The sequence below is a fragment of the Ambystoma mexicanum genome, chromosome 3q (assembly GCF_040938575.1).
Source record: "Ambystoma mexicanum isolate Mex_15411 chromosome 3q, UKY_AmexF1_1, whole genome shotgun sequence".
Taxonomy (NCBI): Eukaryota; Metazoa; Chordata; class Amphibia; order Caudata; family Ambystomatidae; genus Ambystoma; species Ambystoma mexicanum.
The window spans coordinates 733,321,416-733,347,006 of record NC_090926.1 but is presented as its reverse complement, the minus strand read 5'-3'; the positions used below and the strand labels follow the sequence as shown (position 1 = coordinate 733,347,006).

At 44.2% G+C, this 25,591-nt stretch overlaps 1 protein-coding gene across 1 annotated transcript in view; it reads right to left on the bottom strand.

The window, feature by feature from the left end:
- Positions 1-24,823, bottom strand: part of LOC138582916 (alpha-N-acetylgalactosaminide alpha-2,6-sialyltransferase 1-like) — a 376,181-nt gene extending 351,358 nt beyond the window's left edge. The window contains exons 1-2 of the mRNA XM_069654669.1: positions 24,611-24,823; positions 11,886-12,054 (exon numbers count right to left, since the gene is read on the bottom strand). Coding sequence (XP_069510770.1) covers positions 11,886-12,054; positions 24,611-24,793 — 352 coding nt within the window. The 5' untranslated portion in view covers positions 24,794-24,823. The remainder of the gene's footprint in view (positions 1-11,885; positions 12,055-24,610) is intronic.
- Between the last annotated feature and the right edge of the window lie 768 nt (positions 24,824-25,591).

The following is a 25,591-nucleotide window of genomic DNA, read 5'->3' as shown; positions in this document are numbered from 1 at the left end:
TTTGTGGAGATTTACCAGAAAGGGTACACAGTTATTTTGGTCACCAAAATGTGAAGTGGAGTTACAAAAAATTCAAAGCGATGTAGTTGAAGCACCTGTGCTGAAAATATTTAAAGATGATTTAGAGACAATTGTGTACACTGATGCCACTGAATCAGCTCTGAGGGGAAGTATTAGCACAGAAAGATGGCTGGTAAGAGAGTACTATAGCGTTTGCATCTTGGTCATTAAAATGTGCTGAATTTATACAACACAAAACACTTGCTTGGGCAGTATCCACATTTAAATCTTATTTGTGAGGCATACCATTTGAGATCAGGATGGATCCTATGCTATTAGTGTCCATTTTCCATAAATAAAGGGTGGAAGGAGTTGACAGAAGAATAGCCAAATGGGTCACTGGTTTTGAAGGACTGATTTTGAAGTTCAGCATATCATGGGAAAATATAGTGGCCGATGATTTATCACAAAACCCTTGTCAACGATGATGATGTTAAAGAGGATGATACAAAATATTCAACCTCCTGTTATGATGATATAGAATAAATGTTTCTAGTAGAAGGAAGCATTAACAAAGAGGAGTGTGATAAATCCTGTCAACAGGATGCAATATATCAAAGTTGAAAAGTTGTACAGTGTTGCAGTGTTGGTGTGGAAGCCAACAAATTGTCAAAGAGGAACTGAAAGAATGCATACAAGTAAAGGAAGAGATTGGAATGGAAGGTGTTTATGTGTGATGGGATAAGTGATTAATTATTCCATAAGAAATGAGAGATGCAGCACTAGCTTTGGGACATAAAGGACACCTGGCAATGACTAAAACCAAATCGGGGGCGTGGCCTGGGCTCATGGTGTGAAGCAACGTTTAAGAGGAGCTCCTGCCGAGATCCTCAATGATCCTTGGAAAAAAGCGTAATCACGAAAATCCAGACACCCACAAGCATATCAGCCGAAGCTACAACCACCTCCCAGACCTCCGACTGCAGTTTGGCCAAAAATCGGAAAAGGGATCGCTGTGAAACCCGGTGCGGCAACGAGCCCCCTTGGACCACAAGATGGCGGGCGTGACACGCCGGGACTAGGGAGAAGGAGGCACCAACAGACACCAGTGCGAGGTGTGGGTGGTGCCCATACACCGTAACTGGCCCAAGACAGCAGGTGTGCCCTTGCACACAGCATAACACAGGGCGACTGAATATAACGGCCTGCGGACCGCAGTTCCAAATGGCCGCACACACCGGAGCCAGGAAACGACCAGCGCGGCACACAAATCCAAGAGGAAGGCACCCGACACTGCAGTCCAGAGCGTATGCCATCGGGTGAAGGAAAGAGCAACGCGGGACGAAGTCGGACAATGAGCGCTGACACACTAGGTCTCCTCAAAGCCACTGCATTGGAGACGGGCGTGCATCGACGCCCAACAGAGCCCGAATCAAACCAGACTGGGGCCCGCCGGCAACGAGGAAAGCCCACTGTGACCACGAGCGGGTACCCGGAACACCGCCTGATGGCACAACAGCAACGAGCGGGAGGACCTGACACCAACCTGAGGTGCTGGGAGGAAGCGGTTGGGGCCTGGTCCCAGACAGAGCACAGTGACTGAGTGCGGCAGGTGCCGCCCCACACACTGAACTAGCTGGGCCTTGGGACTGCAGTCCCAGTTTGCGTCTGTGAGCCTTAGGAAAGCAGTAACCGGACCGCTGCACCAGCAGAGCACAACAGGGGACTGAAGCCCCAAACAGATCCTGGGAACTGTGAGTAGCAGGAAAGAGAGGCCCGCATCTAACCGTGATCATTCCCCCTGGGGGGAGACACATGGGGAAAAGCAGATCAGTTTAGGCAGAAGGCAACCTTGAATCCCCAACCTGGGACACATCCAAGCTGGGGCAGTTCCACGCAGGACTCAACCTAACATACCAGGGCTGTACCCTCACAGAGTGTGACCTGAACCTAGTGAAAGCAACAACAGAGCCCAGCAACCCAGCACCTGAGCACAAATTACTCTGAGGGACCCCCACACAGGAGGGAAGTGGCATAACTGGTGAGCGGCATGCCGCTCGAACTGCGCACCACTACACATCAAGAGTGGGCGCTGGCGACAAGCAGCCCTCAGCTGTGAGGGGCAACATCTATGTTGTGCTTATGTGAGACACACACACTCACATGGAGCGTTGCAACCACGTGCAACAGAGCTGCATTGCTGCAACTCACTGCTATCAAGACACCTAGACCTGAGTACACCCCAAGTGCACAACTGGGCACCCGGGGCCCCCACCAACACGGCGCCTGTGACGCAGTGACAACCCAGAACCATAAGGAGCACACGCAAAACAGGGAAGCCACGATCATGGACTCCTTTCATGCCGTTAAACAGAAAGGCCAACCGCACAGCAACCAAGAAGCGCCATCAACGCAACCAAACAAAGATACCACCACTGGTGATGGACAAGTGCTGGAAGCAATTGAGGCACTGAGAGCTTTCATCGATACCAAGATAGAAGAGGTTAAAAGTGATGTCCAGCTGATGTGACAAGATGCAACCTTACAGAGAGGGTCACAAATGCTGAAATGGAACTTAAGGAAACAACAGACACTACCAAAGACCTAGAAAAGTGTCTGACAGAGCTAGAAAGGAAGAACGCAGCTTTGGAAGCCCGGGCGGAGGATGCAGAAGGGCACGCCTGGCCCAACAACATACGCCTGCTGGGGATTCCGGAAGGAATGGAGGGGTCCAAAATGACAGACTTTGTTGAAAATCTGATCTTGCAGGAAGTTGGGGCAGAGTCACTGTCACAAGGGTTTGTGGTAGAGAGGACGCACAGATCCCTGCAGAAGAGACCACCACCGGGATCACACCCACGCCCTATGATAGCAAAGATACTAAACTTTTGTGACAGAGAATCAATACAAAAGTTCTCCAGAGAATGTGGGGAGATCTGTTGGGACAATGCCAGTGTTGCTATATATCCGTACTACACACCGGCGGTGCAAAGGGCAAGGAACTCATTTGTTCCTATCAAGTCTAAGTGCTCTACAAAGGATGTGCTGTTTTCCTCGAAACACCGGAGGCAGCCACAATGTGGCTAGAACACAATAACCTGGACGATGGTCAAGAGGCGAATGCATGAACAACAGCTGGCCCATGAGAAGAACGGGAGCAGGTCGGACTCGCCAACAGCAATTCCGTGGGTGAGCGACATGGAACAATGAGACATTTTTGTATCACCAAATGGCGGGAGCAGGACTCGACTCCCGAACGGAGCGAACAGACACACCCCACGAATTGGTGGGTGTCAGCCAGTTGCTGACATGCCACAGCCCGCACGCCGAAGCCTGGACGGGCCGAGCAGTTGCGGGGCGCTCGAGCGCCACGGTTGGAAATTGGCAGCTGAGCGAAGTTTGTTAATCTTAGTTTGGTTTAGAAGTTGTGATGGTTGGAATCCTACACGGAGCGAGGTATGTGTCAAAAACTGCATGAATGTGGCTCTACACGATGGGGTAGGGATTGGGGCCATCCGGGGAATGAAACAATTGGTAGCATCCGGGAGAGCGGTTAGAGACCACGAGGGCGGGAGGGTGGAGGGGGGAACCCACACATTACATTGGCTAATGAACTCTAAGTGATAACGTGGAAAGTCCGTGGTTTGGGGACGTACATACGAAGAAACAGGGTGAAAGACTTCCTCAACAGAAAGAGGGTGGCCATCGCACTGTTCCAAGAAACCCACCTGACCAAGAAAACCATGGCCGCAATAGCTGAACACTGGGACTGGCAGTGCTATGGAGCCCACTATTCTAAATACGCCAGAGGGGTGCTCATATGGATAAACCCGACAACTCCGTTCAAACTACTGGGCTGGGAGGCAAACCCGGAGGGCAGGTACATAATAGTGAGAGGATGCATTGAGCTGGTGGAGGTCTGCATAATAAACTCATATTTCCCCAACCACGGGATCCCAAAACACCTAGACATGCTGGGGACCAATACCGTGAATGTTTCTTCACATGGGGAGGGGACCTCAACTGCATCACGGACTAGGAATTAGACAGATCAAGACCTGCGGCGACCAAAAGTGACGCTGCAACTGGGGCACTGAACACACTAATAGACGCCCTAGATCTAGTAGACGTGTAGAGGGAACTACACCCCACAGACAAAGGTTACTCTTACTACTCATCACCACACTCAGTCCACACAAGAATAGATTACATATTTGTGGCCAAAGGACACCAAACGCAAATTGAATCAGCACAATACTTAGGCAGGTCAATATCAGACCACTCGCCGCTGCTGATCAACTGGAGAACATGGGGACCCAGACCACCCATACCACTATGGCGCATGGCACCAGACCCCCTAACAGACCCGGCCTTCACGGAAGGGCTGCGCGACAAAATAGAGGAATATGTGGAAAAGAACGTAGGTAGCGTTGAAAGATAGGGCACAATCTGGGAAGCACTGAAGGTAGTGGTGAAGGGCGAGGCAATCACGGGTGCAGGGGGCATACGGAGAACGCTGAGAACTGAACTGGAGAAACTGGAGGAGGAGATAAAACACAAAGAGTCAAACACAAGAGGGACAAGGGAAGAGGAGGTGGAACTAACCAAGATACGAGGAGACTGCCAGGATGCATGGGGGAAGCTCGCCAAATTCGACTACGCAGTGAAAACTGCGAAAAAACGCACGCTGAGGGAGACAAACCGGGCAGGTTGCTGGCGTGGCTGTGCAAGAGAGAGCACCCACGATCTCAAACTACGGAGATCAAAGATGCTACCAGCATGACATGCAAAACGCAGCAGGAAATTAACGACACTTTCCAAGCATTTTACTCCAACCTGTACAGTCATGACCACCAGGTGCCACAAACTGATATATTAGACACACTGGGCCTCATTACGACCCAGGCGTTAAGGGTTAACGCCGTCGTTAACCCTTAACGCCTATTCTGATTTTAACGGCTGCTTTTAGCAGCCGTTAAAATCCATGGCGCTAACCTGCCATGATGCTAATTACGCCACCGTAATTTACGGTGGCGTAATTAGCGCCTTCCCCACTCCCATTATGCCCTATGGGGCAAAAATGGGAATGGGGAAGGGAAATAGGGAAATGGGGATTTACCGCCCCACTCACCTTGGAATGGGGCGGTAAATCCGCCATCCACCATGGTGTAAACGTAGTTTACACCATGGTGGTAAAGTTGGCGCAATTAGCGCCTGGGTCGTAATGACCCGTCACTGGACGAAATTGGCCTTCCCAAAATAGACCCAATTCAGAAGGAATCTATAGAGGCTGAAACAACAGGGGAAGATATCACGGAGGCAATACAATCGCTCACCTCCAGTAAAACACTCCCCCCAGAATTTTATAAAACATACGAGATAGCCCTCACACCGGTTCTGCTTGAGGTTTTCCGGGAAGCATGCACCAACGGGGAGACCCTAATCATACCAATACCTAAAGCCGGGAAACCAATGAATGAATGCGACTCATATCGCCCACTAGCGATGTTAAACTATGACGTCAAAAACCTAATTACCATATTGGTCAAGCACCTGAATAGAATAATGGGGGGCTTGATACATAGTGACCAAAACGGCTTCATACCAGGGTGTAGCACAGCGCTGAACTTGCACCAATTAAAACATATACTCGAGCAAACAGCGGCATCCCAAGAACAGTATGCCATACTCTCCCTGGACGTCACAAAGGCGTTTGACACGATATTTTGGGAATGGCTTGTGGCAACACTGAGGGAATTCGGTTTTGGAGAGGGATTCATCCAATGGGTGCAAATACTAGACACGAATCCTAAGGCCAGGGTTAAAACGGGGAGGTTGGTGTCAGCTGTCTGGGACATCAGGAGAGGGACAAAATAGGGGTGCCCACTATCCCCGGTGCTATATGTACTGGGTCTCGACCCCATAGCAGTGTACCTTAGGAAGCAATATCTGGATGCTGGTATCTGGGTTGGGGGAAAGGGACACCTGCTGTAGCTTTATGTGGACAACGTGCTGTTGTACATGAGTGACCTGCACCGGAACGTACCAGTGATCCTCGACATACTCGATAACTATGCAAAGGTATCGGGGATCCACTTCAGCAGGACCAAATCCTGCATATTTCCCCTGGCGGAGCTGAAGGGGAAGGAAGTTGAAGAGCTACCGGCGGTGGGACTCTAATGGGAGGTGGACACGTTCAAGTACCTGGGGGTGAACATCAGACACACACCGGAACAAATGCATGAACACAACACGGCCAAGGTGGTGCCGGGTTTGACAAAGTCCATGAAATTCTGGTAAAAACTACCACTATCGTTGTTAGGCAGGGTAGCCATCACTAAAATGATTATCCTCCCGAGGTTCCTGTACTTTTTCAACAACGTGCAATGCTACATACAGGCATCCTTTTTTTGTTCCATAGAGAAACTGCTTTGAGATTTTTTGTGGGGCACAGCTCGGCACAGACTTTCACTGGCAATATTGTACTTGCCATTTGACAGGGGCGGGGTGAAACTCCCAAATCTGGAACGGTACTACCTGGCAGCTCAACTTAGCCATGTAGTTAAATGGCTAACAGACGAACCCACCTTAGAAACAAACCTACTACAACACTCAGTGGCTCCCACCCAATTGAAAGGAATACTATGGGTTAAACTTGAGGGCCCACAACAAACACTGCTACTGATAACACTTGGCAGGAAGGTCTGGAAGAGAGCGCACAATCTTCTAAAACTAGTAAACCCCTACTCACCATGATCGATAGCGGCCGACACATGCAAAGACAGCTCAGACATGGCAGTAGTGAGAAAATGGGAAGAGATGGGGATATACACATGGGGTGAAGTATATATGAAGACGGGGCCTTCCGGGAATTTGTCTCATTACAAGAAAGAGAGGGGTTACCGACTCGGCAGTTCCTCTGGTGCCGGAGAGTCCAGGAAACTGCCAAAGGAAAATGGGAGGGTTGGCCGGAGGAACCAAAAGAGAGCCTGCTACTGACCCTAATGTACAATCTGAATGACGGCTGGAGACCGATATCCAGGCTGTACAGTATACTGATAGACACACCCAACCCCAAAAGCACAGCGCTGAAAGAGCAATGGGTAAAAGACCTAGGTGCAACCATAACAGAGAAGGAATGGGAGAGAATAATGGGCTTTCCCAAGGTTGTATCCAGGAACCAACGCTTCAAACTAATACAATCAAATGTTCTGTACCGCACATACATGGCACCACACAGAATAGCCATGTTTAAAAAGGAAGCGAGCTCCCAATGCCCGTGGTGCAAGGGTGAGAGTGCTGACATGGCATATATGTTCTGGGAGTGTGTGCGGGTGCGTAACTTCTGGGTACGAATAGAGCGAGCATGCAGAGAAGCGGGAATACAGAGGTATGCGTGGTTACTGAAAGAAAGCCTGCTCGGAGCATATCCCCAGATCAGCAATCACAAGCACGTGGCCAGGTTCATGGACCTGGCTTGTATGCTGGCCAAAAGAACCATCACCATGGCCTGGAAAACACCTGCTGGGATGCAATATGGAAAGTGGCGCAAAGAATTTGAAAGGTGGGCAGAGGCAGAGACCAAGGTGTGGGTGGAGGGAGCGACCAGATTGGAACCAGATGGCATTGACAAATGTGTGGAATGGAAAGCACTACTCTGGGACATGTTTCACTCGTCCGACGATAAGCCCCCATAAACACTCCCACTGAAGCAAATAACACTTGAAAAGCGCCCATCCAACTACACACCTATGATAAGTGATGCCCCCCAACTGGGACAAGGGTCAGGAAACTACCATCCCGAACTCTGAAGCGCTTGCCCCAAGGACATCATGCAGAACACAAGCACGTGTAGGAAGCTGTTGTTAAAAGTTATTTGTAGTTGTTGACAAACGTAGGCATGTGACGTGGAAACTGAAATGCATGACTGTAATTAAAGCAAATGCCAATAAAAACATTCAAAAATAAATGACTAAAACCAAATCAATTATAAGAACAGATTTTTGGTGGCCAGGAATGGATGAATATATTGTAAGAGGAGTTCGGGAGCGTGATGAATGTAGAGGTAGTGACAATATTTCGAAAAATCAGGTGCCACCAATGATGATAACAGCGACTCCAAATGTGCGGTGGGAGACAGTGGCTGTGGATTTGTTGGGACCATAACATTTTAAGGGTGCCAAAGATGTGAATCTGTTTGTGTTAATTATTTATTGTCTAGCAGGCCAGAGGTGTGTGTATTGAAAGGTGCAACTGCAGGGAACATGATAACATTTTTAGAGTCAGTGTTTTGAATGGAAAGAGTACCTAAAACGGCCCAGTGACAATGGACCACAGTTAATGTCAATGGACTTTCAAAGATTTCTTGAACAGTATAGCATTAAGCATGTTACGGCAGCTTTACATCATCCGAAAAGTAATGGGTGTGCAGAAAGATTTAATAGAACGATCATGGACAGCATAAGAAATTCTGTTAATACAGGTGAAGACTGGGTTGATGCTATGATTGTGAATATGTTCCAGTATAGGATCACACCTCACAATGCAACATGTGTTCACCTTTTGAGTTGATGAGATGTTGGAAGTCAAGTACTCAGTTATTTCCTGTGTGAATCGAAAGGTTGAAAATTTTGCAAAAAGGTTTGAGTGAGGTCAAAGAGAGAATAAGAGAGAGAGGAGAAGTTGCCAAGATGAGACATGACTACAAGAACAGTTGTAAAGCAGTAATAGTCAAACCAAGGACAGAAGTGAAAGTCAAGTTACCTATACTTTTAAGAAAGGGAGATTCAAAAATGTCGCAAAGATAAATTGTGCTGACGATTATGGAAATGCTATTAAAGTAGAGGGAAGAGAAATTAGGAACAAAGAAAGGGTGGTTGGTATGTGAAGGATGTAAAAATGTCACACCAAATATGTAGATATATTTAAGGTCTGAGTAATAACGTACCCAGTTATTTTTATTTGTGTATATATATATATATATATTAATTAAAAAACAACAAGAGTTAACATAAAAGTTTAGTTTATTTTAAGTTACCTTTAATAATTTGTAGACTGATGTTAAGGGAAGGAGATGTGTTGTGTTTGTATTACATGCACATAGAGTGACAGAATGCAGAATGTTTCTGTTCAGGATATAGAATGAGAATGTTGGGGTTGACAGAGGAGAGAGTGCTTATTGTGTGGAGAGAAGAACTGGAGATTCATTGTAAGAACTTAATAAAGAAGACAAGGGAGAAATGACTCACCATGTTTGGTCTTCTTGATAAAACACTAATACATAATCTTCCATAAACAAAATCGAAGCTGTTAGCAGTAGATCAATCTTAGAGTTCCTAAAATACACAACCCCAATATGTAAATGATATAGCCAAACAGAATTGCTTGCTGGTAAGCAGAATATAAACTCCTCAAACACAGGAGAAAAACTTGAAACTAAACACAACGCTCACTGTGGTTCTAAACACCAACTGCCCGTCCAATTCACATGCATCTGTCACCTAGATGTCATCCCTTCAAACACACATATATGGTAAATTATAGTATTAATCACTCTCAAAAAGGACACCTGCGCAATCCTACCAAATCACAATTAAGTATAAAACTGAATTCTGAAAATAATTCTCAATGTTAATCACATTTGATTATTTACAGGCCGTCCCAACTCCACCAGTAATCACTGCAGTGTGCGGAGGCTGCGAATGAGCATACCTTTCTACAAGCGGCATTCCGATAAACACGCATCGAACAACTCTGAATATGGGGTATGATCCTGAAATATCAGATTAAAAATGTAAATATAAAGATGCGATCAGTGATCGAAGCGAGCGGGAACGATCGGGAGCGGTGTTCCACTACTTTTATTTTGTTATGTTAACCATTCCTCTACATTTTACGACCATATTCACCATTTGGTACAGAGGATTTGTCCATTCATGTCCCTGTGCCAGTGTGAAGTTGCAATAGGAGCCTTAGTTACTAGTCACTTAGATTATTGCAGTGCACTGGCCGCAACACTTGTCACATGTTGCACAATGCTTACACCTACTCTCTCGCCTACCGAGCCCACAGTTCCATTACTTTTTTCGGTACACTTCTACAACTGGATGCGATGTGAAATGGATGTACAGTTTCAAAACAGATATACATGGAACAGCTACAGATTTTGGTTTCAATTGTGATTAGAAAAAAAATTGTGTTTTTTAGGAAAACCACACAAAGGTGCGAAGACCCTTAGTGGTGAGGTTTCCTTCCTCTGTTTCCGTGTCTATGTTAACATCAACACTACAGTTTTGATTTGAGGTTCATGCTCCCTAATTATATGTAATTTACTTGAACGTCATAATAGAATTAAACATTTCTTAAATAATATTTGAGTAATTTTTGATGTGCACCACTTGATTTGATTTGAGCCTTGGAATGTAGCATTCTAAACAATCTGCAGGCTCTTAGTTTTTAGAGTCTGTAGATTTTCCAATAAGAATGCAAATGAACATTCCAAGGTTACAACTGAGCTTTATAGGACTAGCCCGAGGGCCATAGCGGAGGTTTTAGGCTCTGGAAATGCGGTTTAAGGCCCAATGTATATCGACTCATGGCTCCCAGTATGGCTCAAGGGCGTGGCCTACAAAGCTATTAGTGCATCACTCTTATGTCAAATCAAGAAAAAATAACTGACACAAATGATAGTGAAATTACATTTTTTTAAATTACGTTCCCCTTGAAAGTTTGCAGGGTTTTGACAAGCAGGTGGAGATATTTCAAGCAAAATGGCCCAGTGAGCACGTAGAAGGAAGAGCGCGGCTTTGTAAAAAGCCTGGTAAAGCAACTGAGTTGCTGTCTGTGGGAAGTTAGAGGGAAGGGGTTAGGATGTGTCTGCTAGGGTCAGCCCATCAAAGATTGGGCAAGCCAGGAACGGGAACACTACAATGAAGGTAAGCAGGGGATTAGGATTGGGGATTTCTAGTGCACGCGCTAGATCTCTCTGGTGTAGCCGGGGGACGTTGGGGCGAGGATGCGAGAGGCCCGGTGGCATGTCCTGTGATCAAAGGTAGTGCCACGCTGAAAGCTCTGCCTGCGGCTCTGCGTACGTCACTGTGAAGATGGCTTTAATATGAGAGCTATATCGGTTCTATATCTCCTAATTTGACCAATCGCCATAGCAAACGTCACCCAGGGTGTGCACTTATGGCAATAACCGCCTCGCCGGTGGGCCATTAATGCCTAAGGTAATGCCCCTGGGGCCCAGAGTTACACGCCCAAGCGTAGCAAGGGCCTTAAATGGGGCCATTACCTTTAGCTGGTATTGGCCCACCGGCGAGGCGGTTATTGCCATTAGTATTCCGGGATTTGTAGCCCCAGGATACCCATGTCGTAGCAAAACCTTTTCATGCAGAATTTCTTTTGCTGTTTGAAAATGTCATCGCAGCAGTACGCGTTAGTTCTAGGAACACTAGAATGCGCGTACTGCTTCATTACTACGGCACAACAGGGTGCCATTTTGGGTCAAGGTGCTCCGTAGTAATGAATAGGAGGAATGTTTTTGTACCCGGCGTGCGATGCACACAAGTGCATCCACGGGATTACACTGGGGTATGGCTCGGAAACGTGCCTATCTACATGAAGTGTATCCCGTGGATTCACGGCACCGGGTACTAATACATAATAGGGTCCTTTTTGTGTGTGCCACCACTACCTTGATAGTAAGGAGGAGACAGGTACTCAGAGCTCATAGAAGGGCGAGAATGTAACTTTAACTCTAGCCACTGAGCTTGAATCATGCAGTTTCAAATGACCAACACACTAGTCGCAATCTCGTTCACAGGTGACTTTGTTAACAGGATTATCTGTAGGCATTTTGAATCGTGGAGGATTTGATTACTTGCCCGAGAAGTTCAGTGCCATCCAACCGAACGGAGATGGGAAGGGTTCTAGTCGTTCCCACTCACTGCTATTGAAGTGTCTTTCGTCCATGAAGAGGGTGATCCTGGGTTGGAATCTCTCTCTCAGCCATTCATTTTGCGCCAGCTTGTTCTTGATTGAATGAGAGCAGTTCTAAAGACACCAGAAGAATCACGGAAGATGTTTAAGTGCCGGGGAAATGCTTCTCTCTGGCCAGTATAAAAGCACTTGCCCCATTACATGGATTAAATGTAATCATGTACACCAAGTGTGTTCTTGAAAGTGGTTGTGGGGTCAACCAAGGAGAAAGGAGATGCCACTCACCTGTGGACTTTTGTCCTTATGCTCAAAATCTCTCATCTCTCAGGGGTTAAACCCAGGACTTGCATTCGAGTACTGAGCCCTCACTTCCCACAGAGGTGAACCACAAAATGCCCCCTCCCCTGGGCAGTAGCATTGGCAGGTTTAGTAGTGCCTGAGCCAGAGGGGAAGGCGGGTGTCGCCCTTCCTGGTTCCCTCCCGGAAGTGCTGGACTCATCGCCCTCCCTTCCCTCTAACAGGTCTTGCGCACTCACCACGCTAACATTTATTATATTTTCTTTTTTTAAAATATGGAAGCTTGTGTGCGTTGGAGTGTCTGTTGCAAAACAATAGCCCTTGCTTACAGGTTGCTAAGAAGCACATGATTGGCCAGTTGCACTGACATGCCCCACATGTTCTAGTTCTTCCAATGTATGCCGGCACTCTGGATTTGCTATCCTGATGCCCGCAGTAGAGGGCCTAATGGTAAGTGCTTGGTAATGTATGAGTGTGTGTTTTATGGAATGCATGCAGCGTCTCTGTGTGAGTGCACGAGTTGGGTGGGTCGGTAGCTGTGTGCATGTGTCTGGGTAGGAATGTGGCATGAAGATGCATTTGTGTATGATGAGTTCACTTGGCGGGGGACCCTGGGCAGTAGCAGCTCCATGCAAGTGATTTTTCAGGGACCAGTATTACCGGCATAAACAGACTGTGGCCACAGCGTGGAGCAAGTGATTTACAATGACCATTATTATCAGCACAGAGATAATGGGCCTGCAGCCTCATGTGACTGATTTACAGTGACCATTATTACTGCAATAGATTGTGGCTGTGTTCTCATGCAACTGATGTCCATTATTACTGGCAAAAAAGATTGTGGCTGGAGCCTGGTGCAACCTATTTACAGTGACAATTTTTATTGGCATAGATTGGGACAGCAGCCTCATGAACTTGATTGAGAGTGACCCTTGTTAGTGGCATACACGGATTGTGGCTCTGGCATCATGCAACTGACTTACAGTGACAATTATTATTGGCATAGATAGATTGTGGCCAAAGTCTCAATAGAATGTTGTAAAATTCTCCTGTGTACTGTTGGTTTACTGTAGAAAACCAATGGTAAATTGTATCGCTTTTTACCAATTTTTTTTCAAAAACTGTGTGTAAAAGGCAGCATTTCAACACATTGGGGCTCATTACAATGTTTATTTATTTATTTATTTATTACATTTATATAGCGCGCAGGCAGCCCAGGGGCATTGTGGCGCTGTTACTTGTAAGGGAACTTAGTTACAGGTACAGGTACATGTTGTGCCTTGGGTTACAGTGAGGCCGGTCCCTGAGTTAAGCAATAGGGAGAATCATCCAACAAGGTACATCAAACACCATAGTACATCATACATGTTACTCATTAAAGTTTGAGCATGTGAGGCTGGTTAGGTGAACAGGGTAGTTTTCATGTTGGTGGTATCTCTGTGGTAAATCTGCCGAGATACCACCAAACAGAATTACTGTTACCTCCACTTGGTCCGGAAGGATTGCAAGCGGTGGTAGCCAGTGTAAGTCCCCATTTTATGGAGTCCCGTTGGTGGGATTTGACCGGTATTACAGGCGCCTGTAATACTGACATTTTTTGCCAGTATCGTGGCGGAATGACCTCTGAATCATAGCTGGAGGTCATTCTGCCACCTCACCGGCAAACTCGCAGTTGGCCGGTGCTGTAATGTGACAGTATACCTAAATACCGGCATGTTATTACCGCATCGGCCAACCTGTAATGAGCCCCATTATTTCAAAAATGTTCTTAGTGAAACCGCTCTGAAATCTCCTTAATGATTTAGGGCTCCCCTATTACGCTAGATCATTCACACTCATTTTGGGAAATATATAGTCCTCGCCACTGAAAATATTCACCAGCCGTGACAGACAGTGAATAATGTATAATCCTGATGCCCCTCAGGAGCTGTCCACATGCCTGCACCAAAAGCTGTCTCCACCACTAGTGCTGGGGGCAGGATAAAGGATAAAGTGTTCCAAAGGGCTGACCGGACCTGCTCAGTACCATTTCACTTTTTTGCCATGTGAGAGAGAGAGAGAGAGAGAGAGAGAGAGAGAGAGTGTGTGTGTGCGTGTGTGTGTGTGTGTGTGTGTGTGTGTATGGTGTGTATCAGTGTGTGTGTGCATGAGTGTGTGTGTGCGTACCTTCGAGTGTGTACGTGCGCACGTATGAGTGTGTGTGCGTGTGGTGTGTGTGCATGAGTGTGTGCATGAGTGCATGCATGCTTACCTTTGAGTGTGTGCGTGCGTGCGTGCGAGGATGCGTGCGCATGTGTGTGTGTGTGTGTGTGTGTGGTGTTCATGGGAGTGTGTCATGATGAGAATTCCAGATAGAATTTGCATTTGTCATGGTGTGGGTACAAAATGTATGTACGCACATAAAAAAGGACAGCTCACCTAATGTATAACAAAGCTAACTTATTTTACTGTCCAGGCACCTCCCATAGAATTAGACTCACTCAGGTCTCCAACCTATGAAAGAAAACAATGGCGATCAGAAACAGCCATCATCTAAGACAGCTACTCCAGCTCTGTTACCTCTAGAGGCTTGAAGGGAGGCTGGGTCAAAGCCTCCAGCATCGGGGGAGATCCCATTGGAGAATATCCTTGCACCGAGGTGAATTCAGAAGGACGAAACCCTCAAGGAGTTCTGAGATAAGATGTTGAATTTCTATCTCTTCCCAGGGGCTCCTAAAAGAATTTATCACAGCTCACTGGACTTTTAAATTTGAAATTTCCAACCCCACCAAAATATAATGGAGAACTACAGAAGCAGTGAAATACAGAGGATGCAACCCCAGAACCTCACACCAGAGATGGGAGAATGCTCGACTGGTGGAGGAGCAACACGCATTCTGTAGCACTGATGCTGCTTCCGCAGGCAGATCTGGGCTCCTACGCATTCCCTTTTCAAACTCCAAGCTTTTGATGTGAGATGAGCCAGTTTCAATCAAGAAATCGAGGGGTCCTTCAAAGGCAATGGTCACAAAGGTAGGGCTAGCTTGCGCGACACCACCACCAACCACTTCAAAAAGCAGTTCTCTTTGGCAACTAAGAGGTCATCAGTGTCCGTTCCAACCTCTCACTATCAACTTCCTGATGACTCCGGAGATCAATGGAAAGGGAGAAAACACATGCACAAGGGATCTCAGCCAAACCTGTGGGACAGGAGGCCTGCTGCAATACTTGAATACCTAAACATTGGAATTTGAGTTAAATAGGTTGGTTTCCGGGGTCCCAAATGGTCTGCATACCAATTGGAATGTATGAGTTGACATTGTCATCTCGAGTAAAAAAAGAAGGTATCGGCTCAGCCTGTTTGCTGCTTGACTGGTTGACGCCAGAATATGCACTGCCAAGAGGACAAGAAGGTTGTTCTCTAGCAAAGACACAATATCTTCTGAGATCATGTACAAATGTTGTGTCCTTGTGCCTCCTGGTGATTGATTTAAGCCTTGATGACCATATTGTCTGTCCAAAGTAACGGTTTCTTCCTCCGGATCTCTGGAGCAAATTATAAGAAAATGTTACGAATTTTGGACAACTTTCCCCAGTTGGAGGAATTCTCGCTCTGGAGATGGGATCCCCCTCTCCGGGAGGGGAGCCCCCCCTTGGATGGACCATTGGTTCAAAGTTCCTTCCTAACCAAGGAGACTTGAATGTATAGCTATTACTACCAGCTGTACCAGGGTCATGGAAAAGACCTTCTATGGGTTCTCGCCGACCAACGACTATTGCAGACAAACATGTATCTCCTTGGAGCCCAGGATAAACTGCTTGTAATCCTGGAATCTGGTCTCCAGTGGTTGAGGGTGTGATTTTACATATGCATGAGATGATAGCAAGCCCTGCGCACCATGAATATTGTTGCTGCCATCAACCCCTGAATTTTCAACCAATTCCTTGCTGAGTCTTGGGGTTGATCTAGGAGCTAACGCAGTCTGAACTTGAGAACTGCAGTCATTCGTGGAGGCAGGATGACTACCTCTATCTGTTGCCAGGGATGTCCAATCAAATCCAGGTGCTGTACTGGAGTTAACTGGGATTATTTGTGGTTTATCAAGAACCCCAGGCAATGGATCAGATGGCAGAGCCTGCTGCTATAAGCTGATGCCTCTGACTGTGATGACCCCAGAATTAATTATTCGACTAGATAAGAACATTCCAAATTTTCCATCATTGTACGGGCAACAAGCCATAAAAAAGTGGTGCTAATTTCAGGACAAAAGGTACCACTATGTATTGAAAAAGATGCCCCAAAACAGTGAATCAGAGAAATCTGTGGTGAAGAGGAGCTAACACAGAATGATGATGTAAATTGTGAATTTCCAGCAGTGGTAGTAAGAGACAAACAGCTGAAAGACATTCTGAAAAGTTCCCACCGCAAAATGAATATCCTGAACCCACAAGCTGAGTTTTTTAGTTTTAACTGCAGCCTGTACCTGCCCAAGTACTTTGGAACAAGGTAGACACTGGAATCGAACCTGTGACCTGTCTTGTACTCTGGAAGGGAGCAATAGCCTTCTTGGAATGCAGATCTTCAATCATCTTGGACTGGGCTTTTCGGATTTGTTGGAACAATTATTTAGATTGTTCCTGAATTAGGAGGGTGTGAAATGAATGTTATATTGTAACCATTTGTAAGCTGAAGCTGTCACAAGGATCCTTGATGGTCATTGCCCACCCCATCCAGAAAGCCTACAGGCATCCGCTATAAGTATCTAATGAATTGGGTAGTAAAAACGGTGCATGCTTAGCAGAGGATGAAGCCCTAGATCTATTACAACCATTGAAATTATGTGTCTTTGAAGGCCTCTTCTCTTGTGTCTTACTCAGCACTGATTGGGAGTAGCTTCAATCCTCATGTGTCTCTGGTGCAATTGCATCCATCTTCAGGCCAAACAGGCTGTTATCCAGAAGTGACATATGCAGTAGGATGTTACTTTGGCTTTTATTGGATTTCCAGTCCCTAATGTAGATGATCTGACATGCAACATCTTTGCCCAGCCAGAGAGTGCAGCTGCAAAAATGGTGTTCATTGCAGTATCAGAAAGCAGTTGAGATTATTGCTCAATCTAGAGGAGGATATCACTTAACTCTTCCTACTTTTCAATTAACAAATACATCTTCTGGAGCTCCTTGGGAGTCTCTTCGGCTATTTTGGTCATTAGCGTCACAAGGGGTCCCATTCTTCATTGTCATGTATTGATTTCCGGCTAAATCGGCACTGGTGCATCCACAATCTCATATAACAGCACGGGAACACTGATCTGGACCAGATAGTGTTTTCACATTAATAATTTTGGGAGAGTCCTTTTCCCAGGATACTGCCACTATCTGTTCACCACTTCTCTAATGGTGTTGCTGATTGGTACCCGAGAGGCCCCCTTAGTGTCAGACGGACTGAGGGCATCCCTCTCCTCGTAAAGGTGTTCCTTTTCTGAAAAATCCAATTTTCCCCAGGCATGATGCACAAGAGCAGGCCTCACCTCCTTTACAATATATCGACCTTTCAATTCAAGGTCATTCTCTTCATTAGGCACTTGACCTGGAGGCAAATTATCATGTTCTCTTTGAAGAGGCTCTGCAATTACCACACAAAACACTCCTAATTTCCTTCTACAGTAAAGCACTTATCAAAATCGGTGCCTGAGAAGCTTAGCGTGCCAACTGCAGAGATCTGACTGAGGACAGTGTCAGTCTTTTGTTATTCCAAGGTTGATAAAAGTGTACTATTTGAGCTGGAATGTCATAGTCCCCATTATTTAAGTGCCAAGAGACGAATGTATGTGGTGAATGCTATACAAATGGTAACTGATATTATTTGTTTCCTATTCTTTCCATAGGCAATTTGCATTTATAGCGGTCAATGAGCTTGCACATGACTGGTAGCCTCACTGGTGCAGTCATTTTTAGTTTACCTCATTTTATATGTAAACCACTAACCTACACCTTTGAAGGGTACCTTTACACAAGTCAGCTAATCATGTTGAAAACCTGTCTATACTGTCTATAACAACATGCTGAAAATGTTATGGTTATAGTCTGATCTAAGATACAGAGGTAGGGAATACCGAAGACATGTTCCAACTCCCCCTCATCTTATTGAAGATTTGCTGAGAATCCTTGATGTGTAACTACAACCAAAATAATTGAATGCATTGTCACTACGTGCAGACCGTTGTACCTTGAAGATATCCCGTCTTGAAACCCACTATTAGGGATACAGCAAGAGTGACTTTCAAGAAACTGAACATAATCGAAATGTGTTTCTGTTAATTAACTTAGCATTTGCTCAGAAAATGCAAAAATGGATGCATTGCACTTTATTATACAAAGTTCAATATCTTGTTGTATGGCAATGATGATGTCTAGATTTAAATTCCAACCTGAGAAATTGCACATTTCCAAAAGCCAAACATTACTGTAAATGAAACAGGGTTGCACATAAACACGACTTTTTAAAATCTTACAAATGTTCTCAGACTTTCTCTAAAATGAATCCTCAATTTTCCAATTTATTTACTTTCTTTCTTCTTTCTACAAGTGTAATCACGGTAAAATTCATTTCTTTGGCAGATAAAGAAATTAATCATTGCTCTGTATAGCCTTAACTAGAGTTTCAAATGTGTGTGCGTATGATGATAAACAGACTTAAAGTGTAGAAACTGGGTAAAGAAGTTTAAAGGTGTCTCAGAAGACCTGAAGGAGGGGTGATGCTAATAGTAGGAGAGCATGTTAAAGGTACAGAGTGGATTGTACAGGTCTAGACTCACAGAAAGAGGGCGTACCATGCTAAGGCTTGAGAAGCTGGGAAGAATGAGACTAAGGTATGAAGACATATCGACAGAGAAAACCATTCAAGTAAACCGTTGCTTGGTATATTTCACTTTTTGGTGGACATTTTATGCCCATCCAGTGGAGAAAATTGTCATTCTGAGATGAGGTAATTTGTTGTATATGTGTGTTAGGAATGCACAGTATTGCTCTTTCAGAACTATCTTCTGGAAAAATCCTTGAGCAAAGCCGTCGAATCCCATTTACAATTTCTCTCTCAGATGTCTTAAGATAACCACCTTTAGAGCATTAGTCTAAACAGATCTATGATGGTGACAGGCTAAGAAAGGGGGGGGGGTGAATGGATATTGGGAGGCAGAGTGATGTTAGAGTATGCAATGTGAAGGGGGAATTTGAGAGAGATAGTAAAGGAAGAACAACAATGGGGAATGGAGCAATGTAGAGGGTTGAAAGGGGTGGGAAAGAAAATAACCCAGAGAAGTGAACAGAACATTTGGAGAGATAGTACTGGATAGTACAGAAGGAGAAAGATAGATATATGGGGAGGTGGAGTTGAGCAAACAGAAGAGGGAATTTAGAGAGATGGGAAGAAAACAGGAGTACTGAAGAAGTCAATTAAGAGACGGGTTGTGGGAGAAGGTTGGTTAAGGTGAGTATCTGCGGAAGCTGGAAAGAAGAAGCACAAAGTTCAGCAATAGAGGTGAAGTGGGAATTTGAAGATGTGGGCATGCATAAAGAAAAAGGGGAAAGAACATATATATATGTATATATATATGTATATATATACAAATACAATGACCTTGTGCCCTGAGTCCAAAGATCTCTTGGAAAACCCTGGCCCCAAATTACAGAGTGCCTTGGAATTTGATGACCCGTTACTGGCATTTGATGACTTTTTCTTACAGGGAATGGCAAATATGGACCCTATCTTTACTAAATATGCACCTCTTGCACTGCAGATTTTAAAGAGAAAAAATCAAATCCATGGTATATTACTCAACATTAGCTCTATTAAGGAAAAAATACAGTATTAAGTGAAAATATCTTTTTCTTTTGTTAAAAAAAAGAGCGATTTAGAAAGACAGATCTGTGACCTTGAAGAGAAATTTGTACAAGAAGAATGTGTACATTATATCACCCCTGAAGGACCGGAGTCAAGCAATGTGCGACAGAAACATGTTGTGTTATATGTATAATTTATGTATACATAAGCATTTTGTTTTATGTCAGAACGTTGCACTTCCTCTATTGTTGGTGTCGTTTTTTGTGAATAACAAGTTTGGACACTTCTTTAATGGAATTTTGTTATGTGTCATCATATATTGTTGGAGGAAACTGGAAAAACATCCAGAGGACTCTATTCAGAATTTATGTATCAAAATATTTATTTGACTTGATACAAAAATGTACAAAAATGAATCAATCATGTATGAATCTACACTTTAAATCACATTTAAGTTGGTATCTGCAATCTTTTTACAAGACCCACTTCAGATTACTCCAATCAGCTCATGCTGTAGACAGACGAGAATATTGGTAGCAGCACTATCAAATGGGAGCACATAATCATCTCTTCCAACTTATAGGAGGGTGGAGATTGGAGTTATATCACTTATGCAACAGTGGAACAATGGCCTTTTACAACAGATAATTGTTCATTTTTCATTTTTTCCTGCTTAGACCTTGGTGTCAGTTCCATAGACACTCTGCTGCAGACGGATTCTGTTGTGTGCACGCAATTAGTGGCTGACTGTTCAGGTTAGTCCTCAGCCCCGTTCTTTTTCCTCACAGAATTTTGTCTAAACATTTTTCTGTTTCCCCACATTTGGTGTAGTGTTGAATCGGCCTTTTGGTGTCAGCCGCCCACTACGACAGGGCTCAGATCACTTTGGTTTCACCCACCTTTTGCCACCTAGAAATGTGAGGCACTGCTTTAATATTAATGAGTGCACCTCGGCATGTGTGACTGGTATTTCATTACTTACTTTAGCACATGCATTGATTGGGTTGGTTATATTTGGTTGTTGCAGGTGTTCTAACAGAGAATTGTGCATTTTGCATTTTAGTTAAATTGTACATTGCTTTTTGTACTAATGTTAGTGTGTGCACACTTCATTTTAGCATATTATTTAGGATTCCCTAATGAAGACGTGGATTAACTTATTCCTACACATTGGTAACCGCTCGTAAGCCAAAGATTGTTGGAGACGAGATCAAATGAAAAGATTGTTTCTCAAAATTATTACCCAGACCTACTTCAATATTAGATGACATGTTCTTAAACTAAATTGCTAAAATTCCTGCATGTTGTCATCTGAATGGCCTTTTATATGCAGACCTAATTCTTGTGTATGTATTTTTGGATGTGTATGTGCGTATGAGAATATATGTTGATGAATGATTGATTTGCTCACTGGAGAAATGAGTTTGGTCATCTGCTTTGTTTTAAAATATTTTGTTCTTCCTGCAACTTAAATGTGATTTAGAGTGTGGATTCACACGTGATTGATTCATTTTTGTACATTTTTGTATCAAGTCAAATAAATATTTTGATACATAAATTCTGAATAGAGTCCTCTGGGTGCTTTTTCCATTTCCTCTGGTATGGTAATACCCTGGTAAGAGCGTAGGGTCCCCCTGCGTTTTTCAGTATAGTATCATGTATTGTTGAACATATGTCTTGTCAAACAAATTTTAAATGTGTTTCCATAAATTTATTGTTCGCAACTCCTGGTTGTGTATAACTTAAAGCAGCCTTTGTTTGTTATAATATTGTTAGGAGTACATCAAGTAGGCTGTTTTACACACCTTCTAAGTTTGTTTTGTCCCTGTGATTTAATTGGATGTCTGGAACACCAGCTATGGCCATGAATGCTAAAATTGCTATGAAAAATTATAAGGTGAACATCTTCAAAGCCAAGTCAGAATTCCTGCATTAAAAGATGAAATCGGTTAATAACTGACCAAGAGAACCTTTTTCAGTTATCTCTAATTTCTTCCATCCAAGTAGCATTTCCTCTCCCATTGTACCATCAAAAAGTCAAGCTAATGCATTTAACATGTTCTTTATGAACAAAATTAGAGCAATTCAAGAGAAGATCGAACAGAATAGGTCATGAATCTATAATCTAGATAATGAAACATCTCCCACTCGCTACTCTGACCGAACCAGATGATCATCAGTTTGATATTATAGCAGTATCAGAGGGTACTATCTTGAGCCTGATGTGGAAACTCAAACCGACCATTGACTTATTATTTGACCTGCCAGCATGTACAGCGCAATGTCTTTGTGGCCCACTTTATGACTTCTTTTGTCAATGCAACACTTTCCTAAAGTCTCTTTCCATCCAAGCTTAAAACTGCTATTATATCTCTGCTGCTGAAGAAACCTAACCTGGATCCAAATGAACTACAAAACTATCAACCGATAGCAGGGCTTCCATGGCCAGTCGAAATTCTAGAAAAGGTGGGTTTCGGCCTGGATTTGGAAGAGAAATGGCTTTGTTATCTCTTTGGGACGGGTTACTAGGTTATCAGATGTGGGCGAGATGTCTTTGTAAGTTTTGTTGGACTTGTCCATGGCAATTGATGTCACTCTCTTCCCTGCTATTCATTCTTTGCATGCAACCTTTAGTGGGGATCCTAAGGAAACATGACGTTGGATTTAAATCCTATGCCGACGACACCAAGATCATTGTAAATTTGGGCAACTTTAAGGATCTTTTTCCCCAAAATTGGGTATTGTTTGGAGGAAGTATAGAAGGTGGATGTTCCAGTATTGGCTCCAACTCAATCCTAGTAAAACCGAAGTGGCCCTGTTTGGGCCGAAACACCCCTTATTGGATGATGCATAGCACATTACCCCCCCAGGCTTTATGAGTTCCAGCCTAACCTTTGCTTCCACAATTAAGAATCTGGGCCGTATCTGGCAAGCTAACCTTGAATGAGAAAGCCAGTTAGGAGTGAAACTTCAAACAGTCTTCCACTCCCTGCGCTTGCTTCGTCTAGCTCTTCTGTATGTCCCAAATGAAGATCATGCCACTGTTGTTTAGAATATGGAAATAGAATACTTGCTGGCATCCCAACAAAACATATGAGCCGGTAACAGAAATTACAAAATGTGGCAGTTAGATACATTTTTTCCTTTCCCAAATCTACCCCTATTTCAGCCATGCTTCGCTCCCACCACTGGTTTTCGGAGAGCGATAGAATTGATTTCAAAATTCTTCACCTGAAATATTTGAACAACTTAGCTCCTTTATACCTAGCAGAAAAATGGACTTGATACCAACCGTCCCAATCGCGGTTCTCCCCTGATTAACTTTTGTTGGTGGTCCCGTCCTCCAGCTGCATCTCTAGGGGATATAGACAGTTTGTAATGGATGGCTCCAGATTGTGTAATAGGATGCTCTGGAAGCTTAGGATCAAGAAAACACTCATTCAGATCAGAAAATCCCTCAAAACACACCTGTTCAAATAACTAATTGAGGAATGGGTGTGGCTGGAAAGTTTGGTTCACGACTGAAAAATTGGAGTTTATTTCTGAATCATCTGCGCACAGATGCAGTCAAATCTGTTCGGACCTGCGTGTTATAAATAACTCAAAATAGAAATGAAATCATATTTTGAGAAGTGGGGATTGAAGAAGATTTGGAGAAGCTGGAAAGAAAGAATGGGATATGTGAATGAAGAAGGAAATGGAAGAGGAGGAGAGGTGAAGGGGACATTTAAAGAGTGGGTGAAAAAGGGTTAGGGGTATTGAAGAGGTGGGAATGGAAGATGAGAGGTAGAAGTTGGTGCCTACAGAGGAGGGAAAAGAAGAGGAGGAAAGGTTAAATGGCTATTCGGAGGTGTATAATAGACAACCGTTAAATTTGAATATTATGCTATGTCTGGATATTGAGGTGAAAGGAAGAATTCTTGAGTGGTCAATAAAGAGGAAGTGGTGAAGGTTCACATTTTTCAAGGTGTTTGGCGAGCTGGGAATTGGCAAATTGATATGGGTGCTATTTGGAGATAGTTGGCGTATTACATATTTTCTGTATCATGCTGGACTTTAATGGGGATCTATTAATATTTTGCACATGAGAAGCTACATATGTGAACGTGCTTAAGGTGTCTGTCTCCCTCTCTCTCTCTCTCTCTCTCTCTCTCTCTCTCTGTTTTCTCTCTCCCTCTCTCTCAGTCCCTTTCTCTCTTCCTCTTCATGTATCTCACTCTCTCTATTTCACTCTCTCCTGCCCTCCCCTCCTCTTTCTCTCTGCCTCACTCTCTCCTAAACCCTCCCTTTCTATAAAAGTCTCCCACGATGCAGAATGATTATTTCTAAGAGCAATGAGTAGTGAGCAGTCCTGAGTTGTTGACTAAGAGTAACATGCGTTCCCTTTACTGCTCTTCTTAGGTGTTTAATATTAGAGAGTGTAAAACTCCCTGTGAGGAGGAGCAGCATTTCCGGGTCCCCTAGTTTGTAAGAGTGAGAGAAATGAGGGCATTATGACTCAGGGATAGCCCATGCTGAAGTGTCTTTTCCTAAAGCGTATTAGGCACTTACCGTCTGCCTGGATAGACCTTGCTGGAGGATGTACTCTTCCCCAAAGACCCAGGTGGGTTCTGCTGTATAATCCAAAAGTCTGAGTCTTCTCTTCTTGTCTGATTTTCCTAGTGGTGTCTCGAGCCTCTGGTCATCCGTAAGAAGTCCTGACATAGTTCCAACTTCCGGGATTGTGTAAACCATTGCTCCTCTTTTATGGTGTGGATCCGGTACATCACTTTAGAATTCAATATCAGAAAGAAATAATGTTTACTTGGACATAAGCGCATGCTCACAAATTCTGTCTATTTTTAAACTTGCATTTCATGACGTTAAAGGTTAATTTCTCCCACAGTCCTCACATAAGTCAATACCTAAGGAGCTGCATTTATAGTAACATTCTGAAGCCCCGACAGCAACGCCGTAACTTCTGGAGATCCTATAATTGTAATACACTTTCTGCATCACATTGGCCTTTGATGGTGGAATAATCATGCTTTACACATAATCAGGCTTTACACATAATAATCAGTGCATGTGTGCATTTGTCAATGTATCTGGCTCGTCATTCACCCATATGTCTGTCCTTTTTCTTCTGAGCGTAAAACAGTCGCAAGTTAGCAACAGGCAGGTTGTGATGGGTTGAATGTTGTCCCGTCTTACTGGCCATTTATGAATGCTGGTAGAATGTTGGTGCAAGTCTATGAATGGAGCTCGGTAGAATATTGATGAATGCTTGGTGTGGGGATGGTCAGAATTTGTCAGTTGGGGGCCTGAGCTGAAGTGCACGAGGATGGCTGGTGAGTAGCCTCCCCTGTATTTATTTTAAGAGAATCTGGAAACATGTCTATGCTCTAAATAAAGCTTCCTGGACTTTTTAAGTGGCTCACAGCTGGTCTGTGTCTCGGGGCTATCAATCCGCTAAGCTTGTCAGCAAGAGGAAATGGATCCTCAAGGAACTTGAACAACCAAGTAAAAAGCACTGTGGTGAGGATCACTGCA